The 19,590-nt window shown below is 36.2% G+C and overlaps 1 protein-coding gene across 3 annotated transcripts in view; it reads right to left on the minus strand.

Annotated features, from left to right (window-relative positions):
• TMTC2 (transmembrane and tetratricopeptide repeat containing 2) overlaps positions 1-19,590 on the minus strand; it is a 244,703-nt gene that overhangs the window by 76,409 nt on the left and 148,704 nt on the right. For all 3 annotated transcript variants that reach the window (XM_027663223.1, XM_027663239.1, XM_027663231.1), the window contains one exon: positions 6,592-6,706. In XM_027663223.1, coding sequence (XP_027519024.1) covers positions 6,592-6,706 — 115 coding nt within the window. The remainder of the gene's footprint in view (positions 1-6,591; positions 6,707-19,590) is intronic.

Genomic DNA, 19,590 nt, shown 5'->3' on the forward strand with positions numbered 1-19,590 from the left:
CTAAAATAGGTTAATCAATTTTGTTTACTGGTTTATAGCAACTAATACATGGGCTGTTAGCTATTATTTTCCCATGACTGCAGTTCTTCCATGCCTCAAGCTACGTTCTTCCCACTGATTTCAGGTGGCATTATCTACCAAGGACTATATTTACCTAAATGCTGCACTGACAAATAAAGAAAGAAATGGAAGATAATCCTCTTTTATTCCCTACACAGAAGTGTCTCCAGCCACGTAGCAAGAGAGTATGTGCTTTGCCTAAGGCAACTCTTTCCCTGTCATTTGCAAAACTAGTGGGTATGGATGCAACCATAAATCCTACTTTTTTATTCAATAAGAACCCAAACATACAGAGAATGACCATTCCCTGTGTGAAACTCACTAAGCACAGTAATCTAAAGTCCCATTAGTTTAAAAAAAAAGATCAAAACAAAACCATTACCCCCAAAATAATCTCTAGTCTTTCAGACAGCACAGTAAAACTCTGCCACATTCTCCTAGATCTAGAGAAGAGCTTCCCAAATGTAAGCAAATTGGTCAGCAAATATCGTCCTTTTCTTTTTTCTGTTACTGGTGCAGTTTGACTGGGATTACTACACGTGTAGCACCAAATCCACTCTCACAACTCCTTTTTCCTTGGCAGAGGGAGGACTGGCGTGAGGATAAGGAATAGCACTGCTCCTGTTCTTGTCACTCCTCTGGACAATTGCCAGGGCTGTGCCATGTCTGCAGTCCTCAAACCAGATTTCTATTCCTCCTCATGTGCCCCAGTAGTCACCATAGATAGAGAGCTGGACAGAACCTCTTACAAGAGGGGCCTTCTTTGAAATTGAATGGCAGACTCCAACAATTATTTTCCTAATTTTATAAAATGGTGAAAGTTTATGTAAAGAATATAAATGACCACAATTTCAAATACTGAGACATGTAATTGAATAGCTAGGTCACGGAATGCCTTTCACCTCTCAGTATTACTTTGAAAAATACCTGTACTTCATATAGGCCCTAAAAAGTGTCCCAGAGCAGAGTTCTGCACTGCAGGACACCACCAGTCACTCGCAACACAGCAATATTTTATCAAGGTATGGTTAAAGCCGAATACAAATTTTAGTCTCTGTCTTTGACAGAGAAAGAGCTAGCTGGCAAATCAGAGATTAATTCCAGGCAGGTTTGTAACAAGTTTGCATTCACAGCTGAGAAAAACAATAACCAAGTACTTGGACAGATACCAGATGACATATCCTCTTTGCTTTTTAACTCAATATCCTGAATGATAAAAACTTCTGGGCTATCAAGGAAGAGGAACCATAACCTTGACTTGTTTTCTACTTCATAGATGCTGCAGGAATTTTGTCCGGGGCAGGTTCAACAACAGTTCAACACAGGTTTGTAGGTCAGCCTGCTTTTAGTGCTTTTTGCATCCGATAAGGAGATTTTTATGCCAGAACCCTTAAAAGGCAGGGAACACATTTTCAGGTGTTAAATAGGCTAACAACAATAGACAAGGAAGAACTTTTCTCATATTGATTTTTACCCATGGGTAGTGGTTTGAACCTTGTTTTCCCCCCAGAGGCTAAGAAAAGTGGTAACCCCCAGGGGTGGAAACACCTGGAAGTTTTGAAGTTCTGTCCAATGAGCGCTCCTGCAGAAATGTAAACATATCACAAGCACCGGAAGAGAAGAGTGGTAGTTTGGTTAGTAGAAGAAAGTAGCCATGTTGTAGGAGCCATGAGGAAAGGGGTCTGGAGCCCCTCGGGGCCTCTGGGGCCCCCTAGCCCCAGTTGGGGGCTACAGAGACTTGGAACAGTGTTAAGCTGGACTATGTGTCTGTACCTGTGAGCTGGGGGATGTTTTTCTACTGTGAGTGAGCAGAGACAGCAGCGGCAGATGCAGTGTCCAGAGACTCTGGCTAAGAGCCAGGACAGATAAGAACTGAACCGGAGAAAGCAGCAGAAACGGCATACAACTGAATAAGGAGGACACCGAGTTGTCTCGGAGAGCCGAGAAGGAGACTCAGCAGCAGAGCTACAGAGTTCTGGGGGTAAGAACTGTACCAGACCCCCAAACTCCTTTAAGACCTCCTGGAAAGGAGGAAGATGATGGACTCTTACTTGAAAGAGCCTTGAAGTGCAACATGCACTGCAGAGAAGAGATGAGAAGCTCAGAGCGTCCTGGGAAGCTGGACCGGGACGGAAAGGAATGCAGAGGGGGTGACCTTGGCTCCCCCCTCACACTGCTGCCAAGGTGGCAGCCTGAGGCAGGGCACAGAGGCCCTGCAAGGAGCTTGAATCTCCTGGAGATACCAGACCGTCACGAAGACCCCCTGTGTCTTCGTGATATGACGTGGTGGAACGACCTTGTCTGGGGTTACGAAGTCCACGGAAGACCCCTCGGTTGATTGGCAACGGGGCCGAGGGAGCTTGGATACCTCCCTCGTGAGTGCTGGCAGAGATCCAGTAACCGCTGCATGCATGAGAGAGAGAGATAGACTGTTTCTGCTACTCTGAAAAAGCTGCTGCCCTGAGAGACTGGAAGGGATCTGTCCTTCTTTCCCTCCTGGACTTTTATTTGGAGGGAAGAGGAGATCTGATCCATTGTAAATACTATATGTCATGGTAGAGATAGTTGTGATCATGTGTATAATGTGTTATAGTATTTATTTGTACAGTCATTGTAATATATTCCCTTTCCCCCATTCTGAGTCTGGTTGTGTTTTGTCTGGAAAACCCATCTCACATTAGGTTGAGATGTGGGAGGGGGAATGGAGCTAAGGAATTGGATTTTGGGGCTATCTCAAACCATGGCACCATGGATGAAGAGTTTAAGTTTGCATGTAAACCACTTCTGCAAACCTAGACTTTATAGGATAAAAATTTCAGCCACTATTGGAGACTTTACCTAACAGAAACATAAAAACATCCACATTTATTAATATAATACCCTAAGTTTTCCCACGTAAAGTTTATGAAAATTCATAATACAACCTTATTCAAAGAAATTAAATTATTTCAATAATAAACTTGTATATACAGCCATGTTTCACTAAAGGCAAAATGAGATATTTCAGAAGAGAAGCAAGGGGATGGCTGTTTGGTAGAAAATCATCCTTTACAGGGCATTGTATACTCCAAAAATAAAACATTTCAAGTACTTAGTAAAATTTTAAAGGAATATTCAATATTTACATCAGATTGAGGACATCCTTATAATCAGCTGAGAAACTCAAGGTAATGTAAAATATTAATATGGATGACAAAAGAATACTCTAAGCGCAGCCAGAACTAAATACAGGGGAAATAATGTATGCAAAACTCTCCTTTACCTGTTAAGCAATTTTACTTTAGATACAAATTAGAAGCAATTTGAGACAATACGAATAACCCCATGAGCTTAACGTAACAATCATAGGGCAACAAAGACTGAAAGTCAAAACAAACTAAATTAGTTTGTTTTTAATCTACTGAACATTCCCTTGTTTGGAAGAATAAACTATCATTTTTCAACAGTTCTGTCCTCGGTACTTCACAGTATTGAAATACACATCTTTCTGATTTAAAAAACAAACAAACAAACAAACAAAAAAAAACCAAACAAAAAAAAACACAGAAAGATAATTCTGTTCCTGCTGATTTACTACCCTCTGAAATCTAGCTGGAATCAGCAGTGCTACATAGATTTAAGAAGTTGGCTTGAAAATTTGTTTGTAAAATTACCTGCAGCCTAAAGATACCCTGCAGAGAAGTTATTTATAGGAGGATACTTTAAATGTATTCTTGAAGCTACCTCATTAAAGGCAAATTGTAATACATTCTCCATTTAAAGTATAAAACAACAACTGAAATCCCTTCTGCACTGAAACTGCTATCAAAATCTCAAATGCTTTCAGAGTTGACAGTAGCTACCCTTTGAGTTTTTCACAAGACTTCCAGAAAATAAGCTTCCAAACAATAATTCAAGTCCTTAGCCTAAACTCAGGTTTTGCAATTTCTTCAGTTTCCCTTTTCTTTTTTCTTAAAGAAATCCAAATAATAATAAAAAAAATTCTGCTGGTCTCTAAAAGTTTAGGAATTTAATATTAAAGGATTGACATACTTGAACACCAGAAAATAACATGTGAAGAATCAGGCAAACCTTCAAATGAAGATTATGTAATTATGTAATCTAAATTAGTGCATTTTAAATTGTTCTAAATGGCAAAAGCAGCTGTAACTCAGAGCCATGAGGTATAATAGTCAGAAAATAATATACCACTGAAATCAGCCATTCATCTAATCTGTTAAATTCTTTAGATTTTAATGTATTAATAGCCAACTTCTAAGCCAACCTCACATTTCCATTTATTGAAAAAGAAGGAAAGAGAACAAACTCTTCTGTTTGTATAGTTTCTCTCTTTGATTGTTATCCATTAAAACTGTGAGTTAATAATCTGTTCCTCAATCAGAGAGCACTTGGATTTATTGCTGCTGTGCGTGAACACTGGACTGCATATGCCAAGTAATTTGTATCAAATACTGAGGGGTAAGTACTTAGAAACAATAACAAACATGTGAGACACATACATTGCTTCTAAATTACTGTAAGGATGCTTTTTGTCCAGACTTCTATTGAGTGACTATTTCAGTTTCAAAGGCACATACTGAAAACCAGAAACAGCAAAACTAACAGACCTCCTGTAAGCACATATAAGACACATTTTTGCATTAGAGAGGTCTTTTGTAAAATGCAGTCACAGAACTACATGCCAAGGATGGACTTCAATTGCAAAGGAGCTCTTGAGCATTTGTGCTTAAATAAATTGACTCATCTGTGGTCTTTTAATATCAAAGAACACTCCATTTACCACCTAGTTTTCCTGGTGGATCTTGAAGCACCCAACACTGAGAAAGACTACAAAACCAAAAAAATTATGCAAGATTTTTCAATTACTGCTGAATAACTAATGGTTTTGTGAAGCTTTTTTTAAAAATAAAGGATTCTATGGCATTCAATATAGTAGTAGAAAGGTTAAGAATTAAACTTCCTTTACTTTCACAGGTATATTTACGGTGACTTTATGCCCTATATATTCCAACCAGCATTTTAGTTAAATTCCTTTCACACAAATTCAGTAAAATTTCAAAAAATTTTCTATTCAATAGAGATGAAGGTTTATAAGCATATATTTTGTATATCAATGGAAACCCGGAAGACTAGGAGCTTATTCTGAGAATGGCAAAAAAACTGAAATGTGATTTTTTTATATCCCTGTCTTTACTGTCCAACCCCCTTTCCTCTTCTTACCCTGGTATTAACTTCAGATTCCCTCTATGACACAGTGAGTAAGAGACAAAAGTACTGTATAGGTATTCAAAAGATTTTAATAGTTATAATTTTCATCTCCAAAATGAATGGCATATGAGAAATGTACAAGTATCAATCTTGTCACTTTATTTCCTCCAATTTTCTGATGTGTTCAGAAGTTATTTTATAAATGTAATCAAAAAGAGTTTCTTCTTAAAAATATGCTTTGCATACTTTTCACTGCCTAACAGAGATAAGAAAACTATGTAAACCTCATTTTTAGATAAGTGGTCATTTTAAACTGGACTTACAGGCAGAACATTATTTTCTTGTTTATTTATTTGAAGAGCCTTACTATTTGAATTTAGTTTTGCACATTTTGATTATCTAACATTGACATTTTTGTACCGTACTCAGGACATTGTTTTCATACTACTACCTATGGAATGGCAGCCACCTGGATTTTGTCCTGCACACCATCATGAACCAAGAGCATATGGCTAGTGGAGGTGAAGAGCCTGTCTTGCAGCAGAACCCCACTCTGGGGGCTTAGGCTGGCTGAGTCATGGCAGGAGGGGAAGGAAGAGCGCCAGAAGGACAAGTAGAGCTGAGCAGGAAGTAGGTGGGATATTCAGCCAGAGAATCAGTCCCCTCCTTGTTGGGGTGCGCAGCATGATCTCACCTCAGTGAGAAGCTCAGCATGACAATTGCTTCCATGTTCATGATCTGGTACATTAATGAGTTAGGAAATCTTTCTCCCTGTTGTATAATTATTTTGATGCTCATGTTATTTATCCTCTTACACACTTACAACAGGGTTCTAGTAATTAAACTTTGTTTAACCTATGCTGCTCTGAAGTAGTCACAGGAGAAAACTAATTTGCTGTTTTAACATTACAGAGGGGTATTGGTCTTTGCTTGGAAGTGCTTACATACACTCCTCCCACCAACCGTTATTCAGACTTAAAAGAGAAGTCTAAATAACACCTCTACAATTTAGTGGAGTTAGAAACAGATGGAAGGTTGCAGCTGACAACTCATCTATTGGTACTTTATTTAGTGTGTTGGTTTTTTTTAATTCTTTTAAAGCAGACTGTAAGTTTACCTTCTCCATACCCATTACATGAATACTATGATAACGTTGACCAAGAAAAAACCTTGTCCACCCCATAGTTTAAGGAGCACAATTCATGAAATGACTGCTAGAAAGCAACAAATAACATTGTCTCCCTTTCCAGGAAGTAAATCAATAGCTCCATTCACAACAGGTTTCAAAGACAATTCAACTTCAGGAAAGCCACACATACTCACAAATTATAGAGCATATCAGCCATGTTGCTGCGGTAGTACAAGGCATTTCTGTAGGCGCTTTCAGCTTCAGAAATCTTGCTCTGGCTCTTGAGAACATTTCCAAGGTTACCCCATGCTGTCAAGAGGAGAAAACAGTATTCAGAAACAGCTACAATCCAATTACACATGACAGAGTATCCAAGTATCAAGAAGTTCCTCAGGGAGACAAACCTCACAAAGAAACTATTTTTATGGAACAGGAGGGGAGGTTGGTTATTTTTTTTCCCCCAGTTTTCTGGATCTCTGGATCTCTTATTGTGAGACTCACATTTCATAGAGGTGATTTACATGCATTCAGGTGGGAAAACGAAATTTTAAAAAAATATATGTCTCCATGCTTAGAAATTACTGTAGTAAAGGCAAGGGACCATTTTATTTTATATCACCTCTAAATAAAAATCCACAGAGTGAAATGTGGATCTGGGGCATCTTCCTAGTTTTAGCATTTTTTTAAGCCTATTGACCCTAAACAGCAAGAAATTTTCCCAGAGAAGATGTAGCTCTCACTGAAGTATGAAAATTTGACATATGATGCGGGAATTGAAAGAACGGTTAGGTAAGTAACCAGGATTAAAAATATGCCATATGAATATAAACATACTACACAGATCACTAAAATGCATTTTTTCTACCAGGAAAACATGTGGTTCCTTTCCATACAATTTATTATGTTACACAGTGTGCTTTTATAGCCCATCTATAAAGGACTTCAGGTAAAAAAATATTTAAGGCTCCAGATGTTCCCTTTGCAGTTTTGTTGAGGAGCACAAAAACTACTTAAAAAAGGAATTGGAACTAACATTTTATTGAAAACACAGCCCATGCTACTAAGAATTTAGAAAGCTAGTTTAACTGGCATTGTAGTTATAGTGTATGTGTGTGTGTACACGGGAAAAAAAAAACCAAACCACATGATGCTTATAAATACATCAAAGTAGTTTCATAAAAAGTTCTACTTTCACACATGCATTTTTTAATAAGAAAAAACAATGGAAAGATTATGCATGCTCTTTCCACCAAACACAAATATATGTCAAAATATTTTTCCCTCCAGACATTCTAACCACAAACATCAGCTCAAGTAGCAGTTAACACTGATGCTCTAGTCAAGCCCTGTTTTTACAAGAATTTGCATCGATCTTGCCCAATGCAAAATTTCAGTGTAGTTTTGATCTAACATTGCTAAATAGGTTGATAATTGTGATGTGTGTTTTTTCCCCAGAAAGTGCATTGCTTTCAAGCTACTGTGGTTTGCTGCAGAATCATCCTATCGTAAGGATGGAACAGAATTTCCTCTGAGCAGAATAAACTAATCATTGCTGGGAAAAACATATTAAATCATTTTAGTATTCATAAAAATCATGTCATCCAACTGCGCACAACATATTCTGCAAAGCCAAAGGAAAAAAATAAATGCAATATTTCCATAAGAAAAGAAAACATTTCTGTGAGTCACTTCAGTTAGCCTAGTACTTGATAAGATGAGAAATAATTCAAACATTATTTATCAATAAATTAACAAAAGTCACAAAAATGTTTCATCACTTTGAAGTAAAGCTGCTAAAACTATTCTCAAAGTCACTCAACTTTTACACTCTTTGCTATCATATGTTCAGAATTCTGCATTTATTTTCCCATTACTGCTACTCTTCCTTTTTACATGCAGAAAACCTTTTGTAAGTACCAATTAAGGTGACTAGCCAGTCTGTAAGCATTAATGCTTATAAGAAAAATAGAGATTTTTATATGGTTTTTAAATTAATTTGTGAAAACATATCCTGATATTGCTTCTGCAGCACATGGTCATTCAACTTGACATAACTGTATGTTCCATAAAATCCGTAGGTATTTTTGTTTTCACTCTGATCTCCCATAACAGAGCTTTATATCAAAAGACCATTTGGACTGATAAAAATTTCCTGCTATATAGTTGTTTACTCCCAAACATTCTGAAGCTCAGTAAATGAAAGGATGCACAGAAGAATGATTCAGTTCATCTTTTCATCTGTTAGACTGGAAATACACTGTTACCACTGTTAATTGTAATATTTTCTCCTCTACATTTCATTTCATACCATAAGCTCTAATATTTATCTGAGTTAATACAACTTTTAAGGCAATACTTTAATTTACGTTTTGCAAAATAATGTGTCAAGTTTTTAATATCAATCAATAATTAATTGGTATTATTTCATTTTAAATGTATTCCATTTAGACTTTTGTCTAAAATTTTAAAACTGTGAATGATTAACCTTATGTGATGCATTAGAAGTGACAGTAGCAGAAAACAGCAAACATAAAACATGATAATCTCACAATTTATCACTAATGGAGACATGAAAAACAGGTCTTTTTACTTATCCGAACTGTAAAAGCTTAGTATAAATCTTCCCATGTATTTAAATACAGAATTAGTTAGATGAATGACCTAGTTCTGACTGGAGATGAAGTTATACAGAACATATTGCAGAATAAATGCTTATGAGTAGAGATCATACTCATAAGCCCTAGAAGTTATGAACAGTTAATATCTGCAGCAACCACATCCTCTTGGTTTTTGGTATATGAGGGAGGGTAAAAGAAGATGGTACACATACATGGAAAAGAGGCTACAAGAGATATTCAAGAACTTCACTCCTGCTTTGTCTTAAGTAGTGCAACTAACCACAGGAAAAACAAAGAATTTCAATTATTAACTGCCACATCTCAAACAAAATTTTTCCTGCAAAACTGTAACAATATCAGTTCAACTATGGGCACATTCAGAAATAGAAACAAAGTTATACCTAAGTGAAGCCACACCTCTGTTAAAAACATACCTACAACTCCAACTAAAGTTCAGCAGCCAACTATTTTCCATTTGTACATGGGGGGAAATGAAAATATATAATTATATATACACACAGCAAATTAATCTTTAATTAAAAATTCAAATTTTCACCTATAGAAGACCTTATTTAGCAAAAGAGAAAAGCAAGCTGTGAATGAAAAAGCTTTGCAATATTTACTTTCTGCCTGCTGCTTAATTCCCTGTGAACAAAAAAAGAGACCAAAACAGACCCAGGTCTGTCATAGCATGGGAACAAATGTAACATTCACATTTCACCTACAAAACAGTCAATCCATTTAAACTTTATTTAATTGTTTAATTTTCTATATATCATACTCAATATAAATGGGCATATTAAAAATTAAATCCATTTCATCACCTCTGTCATAAGTCATTTATAAACTGAAAAATCTCCCAATGCTTGAGAATTCCTATACTAGTTACCTGTCTTTGCAGGAAAATGAAACCTTTTTAAAGGGGTTTTGTTCTGCTGTTTGTTGGAGGGTTTTTTAAAAATGAATAGAAAGAAATATTATTTATAGCTAAGTAGGAAAATAAACAATTGTTTAGGTTTTATAATTTTGGCCATATCAAACTAGATTTCTATTAAACTTTAAATATTGCATTTATGCCACCAGGCATTTAAGTGCTTTCAAAATGAAAATTTTGAAAGCACTTTAAAAATTTTCTCAACATGAGAAATTTCAGCCTCAAGTTTAACATGCCTAATTTCTCAACTATCTAATTGAAACTGAGGATAAAGATTTAACAAGACTGAAAAATACCAGGTTGGAATATTAAACCTTCTCTAAGCACTTTCATTCAGGAAGAGAGCAAGACAACAGCAAAGAAGAACAACATTGTCCAGTCTAATCTGCCTGGATTTAAGACACACATTTTACTAAAGAGAACAGGTAAACTTTCAGCTTGCAATTGAATTATGAATATAAATGTGAAATGGAAACGAACAAGTGCAAATATCTTCATTTAAATAAAACTTTCCCTTTCTACTGAATTAAGAATCATGCTATGCTATTCAGTGAAATGGAAATTACAAAGTAACAAAGTGTCAGAGAAGAGCACTCAGGTGGGTTAAAAGCATATATGTGGATTACTTGATCCAAAAGTTTGCTTTAAATAAAAAAAAAAATAAAACCACAAATTATTAACAGAGATAACTCAAAGTGTTTAAGCAGGATTCTCCTTCCTACCTATCTTCCCAATATAATCCATGAAAAAAATTGATAATAATAAAATCTATTTGGAAACTCACAACGTATTAACATATCTGTGTCCAAACACCTCTGCTGAAACATGGAGAGAAAAAAATCCAACAAGAATTGACTATTAAATCATTAAAATATAACCTGATGAACTTTTAAAAATAATATAGAAAAGGAAAATGCTGCCTTTCCTAGTATGTTATGCCATAAACGCTGTCTTTTGCAAACTTTAGTAGGAGAAAACATACTTGGAAACTAATGAAGTAAAATGTAGGACCTAAAAAAATTGATCTGTGATATTCACAATTCACAGGAACGAATTACTGAAATTTTTTAATACTGTTCTCACATTAAGTTATTAGACTTACAAAACAAAAGTTAAACCATAAATAGATGAATTATTAAAGAGTGTGGACTAGATTATTACTGGAGTGAAATAAACTACTTGAACAAAGACTGAAGTATTTAGGAAACAGCCAAGTCATTTGTAATCAACTTGTCAGCAGTTCCAAACTAGAAGCTTTAGTTCACAGAAAAATGCACATCGAGCCAAGAAAACCTCTAAGGAGCTTTACAGATATTTGTGCATTATTTACTACTCTTTAGCTTGTGAAATTAGAAACAGCAGTTCCAGTTTGCATTCCCTCTCATTATAATCCTCAGGCACATGGTGTGACTGTTGGGGATGGTCCTGTGCTAAGGGTTGTACTCAAAGATTCATGTGGGTCCCCTCCAACTCAGCATATTTTGTGATTCTATGATTCTGTTCTTGCAATACAGAAGAGAAATGTAAGGAATATTTCCCCACATAATTAGTATTCTCACAAAACAAGGGCCAAGTAAACTACATTACTTACAGCCTAAACTTTGTGAGAAGACTGACATTTGTCTACGCATTTTATATTTTGATCTATATTCTTAACTTCTGATAAAGGGTCGACCTTCATAACACACATCTGGGAGCATACAAAGTATCTGATTGCTTAAAATAAAATTATTTAAAAAAAAGAGCTGGAAAATTTGTCATTCCTTTAAGTCTTTTGAGGACTTCTGAGCGTGATCTACTTCATGAGACATAAGCTGAAACATTAAGACCAAGGTTTGTAAATAGAAAATTCATCCTAGTGGAAAGGAAAAAAAATAAAGGCTGATACTTGCAACAGAGATAAACAAGTATCCAATATCCAAATATTCCAAACTACCTTTGTTGGATAAGTGTGAAGAAACAGCACAGCACCAGTTATATTACTCACATTTGAAAGGTTATAACCATAGTTATAAAGAAAACAACTTTTCCTTTTTGTTGAAAAGTTAGATGCATTAGCAACTGATGACATTTTCCTTCCAAGAGTACTACTTGATAAAGCAGAGTGCTGCTCCAGTCTCTAGCATTCACATTCCATCAGGTAATCACTTTGTTCTTAAGGGAGAAACAGTTTCATGAACAGAGGAACAACAGGTTACCCCAATAAACCTCTGAAAGCTCAGTTGCACACTCAAAAAAAGTAACGAAGGGAGCTCACATCTAATACAGTTTTTCTACCATACAGAGCTATCTCTCACAAAGATATTCAGAAATGTAATTAGTTTGAGAATGGAAAAGTTCATTTAAATGCTACAGGTTACTACTTTCAAAGTGGAACAGGTTTTGCATAAGTTCTTTATGATGGTTTCTACAAGATATTTATATTTTTCCTGTCATTTCAAAGAAATAATAATTTTTTTTCAAAATATATCAAATTCATGCATATCATTTGCAATAATTATCCTCTAAAATCTTCACTTATTAATAGAATATCTTGATCAAGTTACCCCATTTTGCTAACTCAACCGCAAAACTGCCCTATTTCCTGTTTCCTGGTGGGATAAATGGTTCCTATATACCCATAATTTATGAGCTTGATCTACTTTGCACATTGATTTTATTTTTCTTATATCAATGGCTATGTGGTAATGTTGAGGCAGATTTATTTATATCGTTTGTTCAACAGTTCATTTGTTGATCAATTACAGGGTTTTTGTAATGACAGCAGGTGAAAGAAAAACAGAATTGAAAACTATGCAGTGCTCTGAAAGCTATCCAAAACCATGTCAGCACGGGTACTAACCAACTCACTTTTGGCAGGCAGTGCTTCAGTTTTGTTTCTTAGTTCTGAAACCCTGATGCAAATGTGTACCAGTGCATGACTCTCTACTGCTCAGCATCAGTGCCTGATATACGCACTTCACTTGCTATGTTACAAAAAATTAACTTTTCCTCCTCAAAGGATAGCGCAGTGACTCAGTTCAATGAACCTGAGAGATGAGACTGAGCAGCTGTTAAAGTGTTCTTTGGCTTCACCATTTACCCTGTTTAGTCTAGAGTACAGACTCCTCATTCTGCCTAGGACATATTTGCAGATTTTGGTAATCCAATCAGCTTTGATGAACCTAGTCTCGAGTATTGGAGTGCTCCACCATCTGGCTGAATAGTAAAGTGAGCCATCAATGAAAAGTATGGGAGTATGCTTAACTCCCATACTCACACTTCTCCTATACACCCTGACATTACAATATGAAGAAATTCTCACCATTGCCTTTGTTTGAGGTGCCACAGGATCAAACTGAAAACTTACTGTTTTCAGTTAAGTAAAATGTAAAATATTTTCAGGGTAGCACTACAGAAACTCTTAACAGCACAGCCCTCACTCAGTACTAGTCAACAGACAAAATCAGAAAGAAATATGCTTCCCAATCACTCATCTCTCTGATGGTGGTACCATCTCACATCTCTCAGGAGCTGCTTCCGTGTAGCCAGTGTGCTACATGTACAGCCTTTACACTTCTCCCATAACAGAAAGACAATACTACAAGACAATACTACAGACAAAGCTGTTCTGTAAACCAGATCCAGCCCTTAAAACCAGTGCTGATACTGCAGAACCTCTAAAAAGATTCAAACCAGAAATCACAACCTCACTGCAATGGTGCTCTCTATAAATAGGTGCTCTCAACAAATAGGTGCTCTCAATGTCATAGGTGCTCTCTATAAATAGATAAACAAATGAAAACCACCAACATACACATTATTTTGGATATGTCCTCTCATTTCCCAGTCTTTGTACAACTTGATTCTGTTTAATGTTGCAATTCTGACAAAGACATTCTGCTAAAGCTACTTATTGCAAGAACATAGACTTGTTGAGAATATGAGTTTTCTACTTCCTGAGCTGGGTTGGTACACTTCAGTGCATGAGCTTTTCATCTGACAGAAAGATAATAATGAAAGACTGATAAACATAGATCATATTTGATTTCAATGGAAATCCCATTGTCAAAGGAGATAACTGTCAGAGAGATTACTTCAGGGCAATGTTTCACGACACAGTGGCTCCGGTTGAAATCACTGTTTTAAGCAATTTCTGCACCTAGCACCCCCAGACCATCAGTTCTGCCACACACTTCCTCATGCTAAAATGATTTTTGGGAAGGGTATGGTACAAACTGATCCAGGTTAGGGAAAAAAAAAGAGAAAAAGGAGATCACAATACCCATAACATCTAATCTAGTTACTGTTCTGTTCAATCAGAGCCCGATCACACTTTTGCACTGTACGTGTGTGAACACCGTAAAACATTACTGCCACAAAGTTCCTATTCCATGAAACTTCACAATGGTCAGGAACAGAGCTGAGAACAGTGCTGACCCAGAAGTCTCATGTTATAAGGAACCATATTTTGTAGAGACAATGGATCTAAATCATGCAAGAAAATGAAATGAGGAGAAAGGAGCAGAAGAATACAAGTGGAACAAGAGGACATGTCTAGGCACCCCAGTCATCCCAGGATTAACCCTGAGGAATTTCTCAGAGCTCCAAACTGACTCAAGTAAGGAGGTGACATTAATTAAAGACACTACAACTATTAGCTAGCATCTTTAATAGTCTATATTCCAAAATTTTGTATTTTAAGACTTCAAAGAAAAGGTCAGTGTGCTAGAGGATTCAAGGAAAGAGACAGAAATGGCACTGAGCACTCAGCCATTCGATTTTGTGATCTTTTCTGTAATTTAAAACAAAACTAAATGCAGGCCTTTTATGCATACTATAACTGCATCAGCCATCATTTACTTTTTGGATGCATGAGGGTTGGCAATGATGATAGTTTAACTGTTAATAAAATTCCCTATTACAAAGGAGGTGTATTTGAAATCTTCATAAAATACTTGTATTTATCTATCTACACTGGGATTTTACACCAACAGAAGCGGTATATATGTAAATTACTGTCCTGTCCACATTAAAGGTTAGTTTCTCTACCAGATTTAAGTAAGGTGACCTCAATATGTACCGATATGAAATCCATTACAGATAGGAAAATGAAGTCATGTAACTCATGGGAAAAAAAATCTTTACATAAAAAGAAATTTTTCAGAGTTGACATATTTTGAAAAAAGGCAAAATAATGAAACAATGGGATGACTATCTAATGCATTTAAGCATGCTCATCTTGAGAATCAAACCAGATAATCTCGTTTTCCTCTGATTAAAAGTAACTCTTTCCCTCTGGAAAAACAAAATAGGATAGTTCTACCACACAAATACGGACCAAAGGCCTGTCCTTTAGTCAAACTAGAAAAGAAAATCTACCATTTTCTGGCAAAGAAAATACCAAACAAGTCATTTTACTTGATATGCTACAAAAAATTCACCTTGCCAAAGCTATTTCCTCCTTCACCAGGACCAGGGTTTTTTTTCTTGCACTGTAGTTCTCAGCCTAGATGAGGTTGTTGAATGATTTTGCAGAGCACCTCAGGGAAGGCAGGGGAAGAAATAACAGTCTGATGAGTCCATGTCTCAAAATTGTTTGTATCTTTAAAAAGTCTAGCTAGTAGGTAATAATAAATTCTCTTCCTATCCCCCTGAAATTTAAGATTCACAGATTAGAGATGCTGTTGGACCATACTCCAAGGGGAAAAAAAGGGGGGGGGGGGGGAAATCCCTGCTTCCAGACCTCTACATAGATAAAAAGGAAGAATATCAGGATTTTTCCTATCCTGTGGAAGGAGAAGTACATATCCCACAGTGACTTGGTTTTCAGAGGAAATTACAGCACTACTGAAGAACTGAAAGAGAGAACATGGTCACTGGAGAACAAATTCAGACTTTGACCTGAACTATAAACCATTTTTCTTCAGCTCTCCAGCATATTTGGCATAATCAGACTGCTTTGCTGAGGCCAAGCTGTCTGTGGCATGCTCAAATGCTTTAGATAAATACAGTTGTTTCACAAGCAACTTACTAATGACCAACTAGTTGACTAAAAAATATGTCAAGAATCACTATAATGACTATATATCCTCATATGTATTCATCAACTACCTTAGGAGAGCTACAATACTAGCCAAAGATGAGCTGGAGTTTTACTGCCAAGTTGCATAGAAAAAACCTGAAATACGTACCAAAACACTGAAATCCCAAATGCTCAATGTGGTGGTTGTTAGTACACACACTGCTCTTCTTAGGAGGTATAAAAAATGTGTGCTGAACAACAAGCTGTGTGTCAGAGCAATAGCTATTGAAAACAAAGTTCTAAAGGTGTCAGAGGAGAAACCAGCTTCTTCTAAGCATAATGTCAGCTCCTGTTAATAAGTATATTTGAAGAATGCCATACTTTAAAATAATTCTTCTCCTTTGGTCTTCAGTCATCACTAGTGATACAAAAATATTAATAATAATGGAAAAGAATGTTTTATTGAATCCTTTTTCTTTGAAGGAAATATAGTTTCTTTACCTCATTTAGTACAAAGTATTAAAATTGGTTTTCCTCACTGCACTGTTAGTTGGTATTTTCACTGCCTGCTGAAGAAGAGACTTCTTTCTGACAGTGACTGCTACTAGGAAATTATTTTCTAAGAGCAGACAAGGGTAACAGCAGTAAGCTATCAAATTAGATGGAGACAGTTTCTAGTGTTTACTTCTACCCAAGTGCACAGAACTAGAGTACACAATCTCTACAATGATGGGCATAAAAAAACGGATTTTTTTATTTTTTAATTTTTTTATGTCAGAGGACCAACTCTTCAGTAAGAGTAAATTTGGGTGCCTTTTCAACAATAACCAATTTATGTAAATGAAATGGAACAAAACTAACTCACATGATTCATTTCTTTCCCCTTACATTAACACTTAAAATTGTTCATATAGCAAATACTTTTGCTAGCTCACTAGTTATGGTAAAATAAAGAGGAAATTAATACTACAAACTATTCAACTTGGATAATAAATTCAAAATTAGTATTTAAAAATATTAAAAGTAGAGAGAATATTTTTTTCAGTTCAGATTGAAAAACAAATATTGTACTTCATAGAGAGATTAAATAATCTAAATTCAGCTTTAAGGATTCCTTCAATTTTATTTAGCAGATAGTATTAGCAAACTAAACAGTAAACTAACTACATAAAATGACATTAAAACTACAAATGAAAGAAAAATGCACTTGCCACCTTTTTAATGACTGCTCAGATGAGCATACAGCTACCTCACGCACTGTTCAACTAAGAAGTTTCACAATCTGAACTTCATATCTTGGCATTGAATAAAGCAGCAGTCCTTACCAATCCTATGCTAAACTGATGATAAGGGAGAGGGAAAGAAAAAAGAAATGAAAATTTAAAAAGAAAGATGAAGTTCCAGGGAATACAACTGATCAAGGCTGAATGCCAAAGATGTCAAAGAAGTAAAGGAAGTTCTTTAAAGCACAAATGTAGCAGAACAAGGCAGGAAGATCTCACAACCCTGTTGAAAAGGGAAAAAAAAAAAAAAAGAGCAAAGCAGGACAAGGAAAAGGAGCATTGTGGTCCAGAAGAGTATTTCGTTATTATAATATCTTCTGAACATTAAGCAGAATTGAATGATTCACATTCATAAGAACTCTGAGTAGGAAGCAGAGTAGAAATATAGGAGTACAATGGTTTTCTGTATTGGTACGGAAAAAATTCTATATTATTCTCCGTCAACACCATGTCTTAGTCCTACTTCTGCCCACTGAGAAAAATGGGGTAATGACTGCAAGAAGCAAGATGCTAAGAACAGGATGTTTAACTCAAAGTGGGATTGTAAGAGGTAGACAATACTAACTTTAAAACACAGGTGATTTGTGTTTCACACAGGTGAACAATTTTGCAAAATCTGCAAAAACTTTTTTTTTTATTTATTTATTTTAGGGTTTGTGTCAATCACCAGAATCATCTAAACAATTCAACTCTGATAGTAGAGCTTATATGAACCAAGAAACTCAATACTCTCACCCAAACTTTGTCTTCATGTAATGGATATCAAGGATTTTTTTTTCTCCTGCAGAACTGATTCAGGAAAGGACTAAAGCACATATGCAAGTCCCAATGATTTGAACAAGATGTGAACACAGAACATTTCACTAACACTAATACTTGATGGAAAAGGACAAACACCTGAGCAACATGCAGAACTGATTCTGAAGACAACAGCTGCAAGGCTAACTTTAGTCAGGGCTTACACAGGGCTTATCAGAACAGGTGTAGAGCCACAATAATGTAGTAATATGGCTTTTGGAGGCAGCCTAGTATCTGTTCTTGCTGTACATTCCATTTCAAAAACAGTAGCCACATACAAAAATTTAGCAAAACGTGAATGCATGGCTAAAGTTCAGCATCCACGTGGTGTAGTTGGTCAACTATTTCCAGGAAGGATCTTCAAAGCTTACTTACAAATGTCATGGCAAATACCAGGAGATTAAAATTTCATCAGTAAATATGACCAAGCAACTAATACTTCTGTGGTAGTCTAGCTGTCTAAGCCTCTCTCTGTTATTTTCTACTTCCTTAATCAGTGCCTGTAACAGGTACATTAAATATGTGATGACCTTTGATGTTCAAATATGGACTGCAAGGTATGAAACGGCCCAGAGGAAAAAGATTATGCTTTTTCAAGCTTACTTTTGGTACTACAGAGAAAACTATAGTTGATGAGGCATAATGAGCACAATTATTTTGTGTGTCATTATAATTTTATATTAAACAAGAGGTAATCATCACCACAGAATGACCCACAGTAATGGAAAACCACATGACAGCCACCACCCACTTTTAACTTTTTTTATTTGTTTTTACATTTTGGGAAGCTTCTTTCACTATAAAAGAACACTCAGATAATGGGAATGGTTTTATATCAGTTGGGTTGCTCATTAAGTTGAAGGCAGCACAGAGAAACACAGCCTTTCCCTCCCTAGGGTCAAAACATGCATACACCCAATTCAGGATCCATAAACTAAATCAGTCTTGCATATTTCTCCCTCAAGTGCTGACAAGCTGTAAAAAGGTAATGCTTGGATCACTTTAAAGTTATTTGAAATACCAGTCATAACCAAAACAGCAGAACAAGACCAAAAAAATGCAGCTAAGGCATCCCAAGTTCTCATTACGAATCCACCAGCCAAGGGATGGTAGCTGCCTGCCACACCCTGAGGTAACCAGGGAAGCTGGCACACACATGGTAGCTTGGAGGCAGCATTACCACTCTTGTCTCACTTGACTCTTCCACAGTGTATTTTGGGGGGGGGTTAAGAGATAATCCTTGCCCTATGCTTTTGAGTATTTTTTCCACACAGTCAATGATTGACAAAAACAGGAACATAAATTGCAGAAAGGCTGTGGCTGCCTGAGGTGGTAGGGACTTTTGTCACCTGAGGCAGGACACTGATCTGTCTGCAATGCCTGCAAGATGCCCCTGAGGGGACCAGAAGAAAATGCTGGTGAGGTGCTTATCGCCCATTTCTTCACTGATGATTGAAGATGGAGAAGCCACAGAATATGTTTGCCTGAAAGTCCCACAGCAGCAGACGAGATTATATTCTAACACGTACTACAACACAGAGGACCTGATTATAAAC

Source organism: Corapipo altera, unplaced genomic scaffold (genome assembly GCF_003945725.1).
Source record: "Corapipo altera isolate COAL_440 unplaced genomic scaffold, ASM394572v1 1, whole genome shotgun sequence".
NCBI classification, from domain to species: domain Eukaryota; kingdom Metazoa; phylum Chordata; class Aves; order Passeriformes; family Pipridae; genus Corapipo; species Corapipo altera.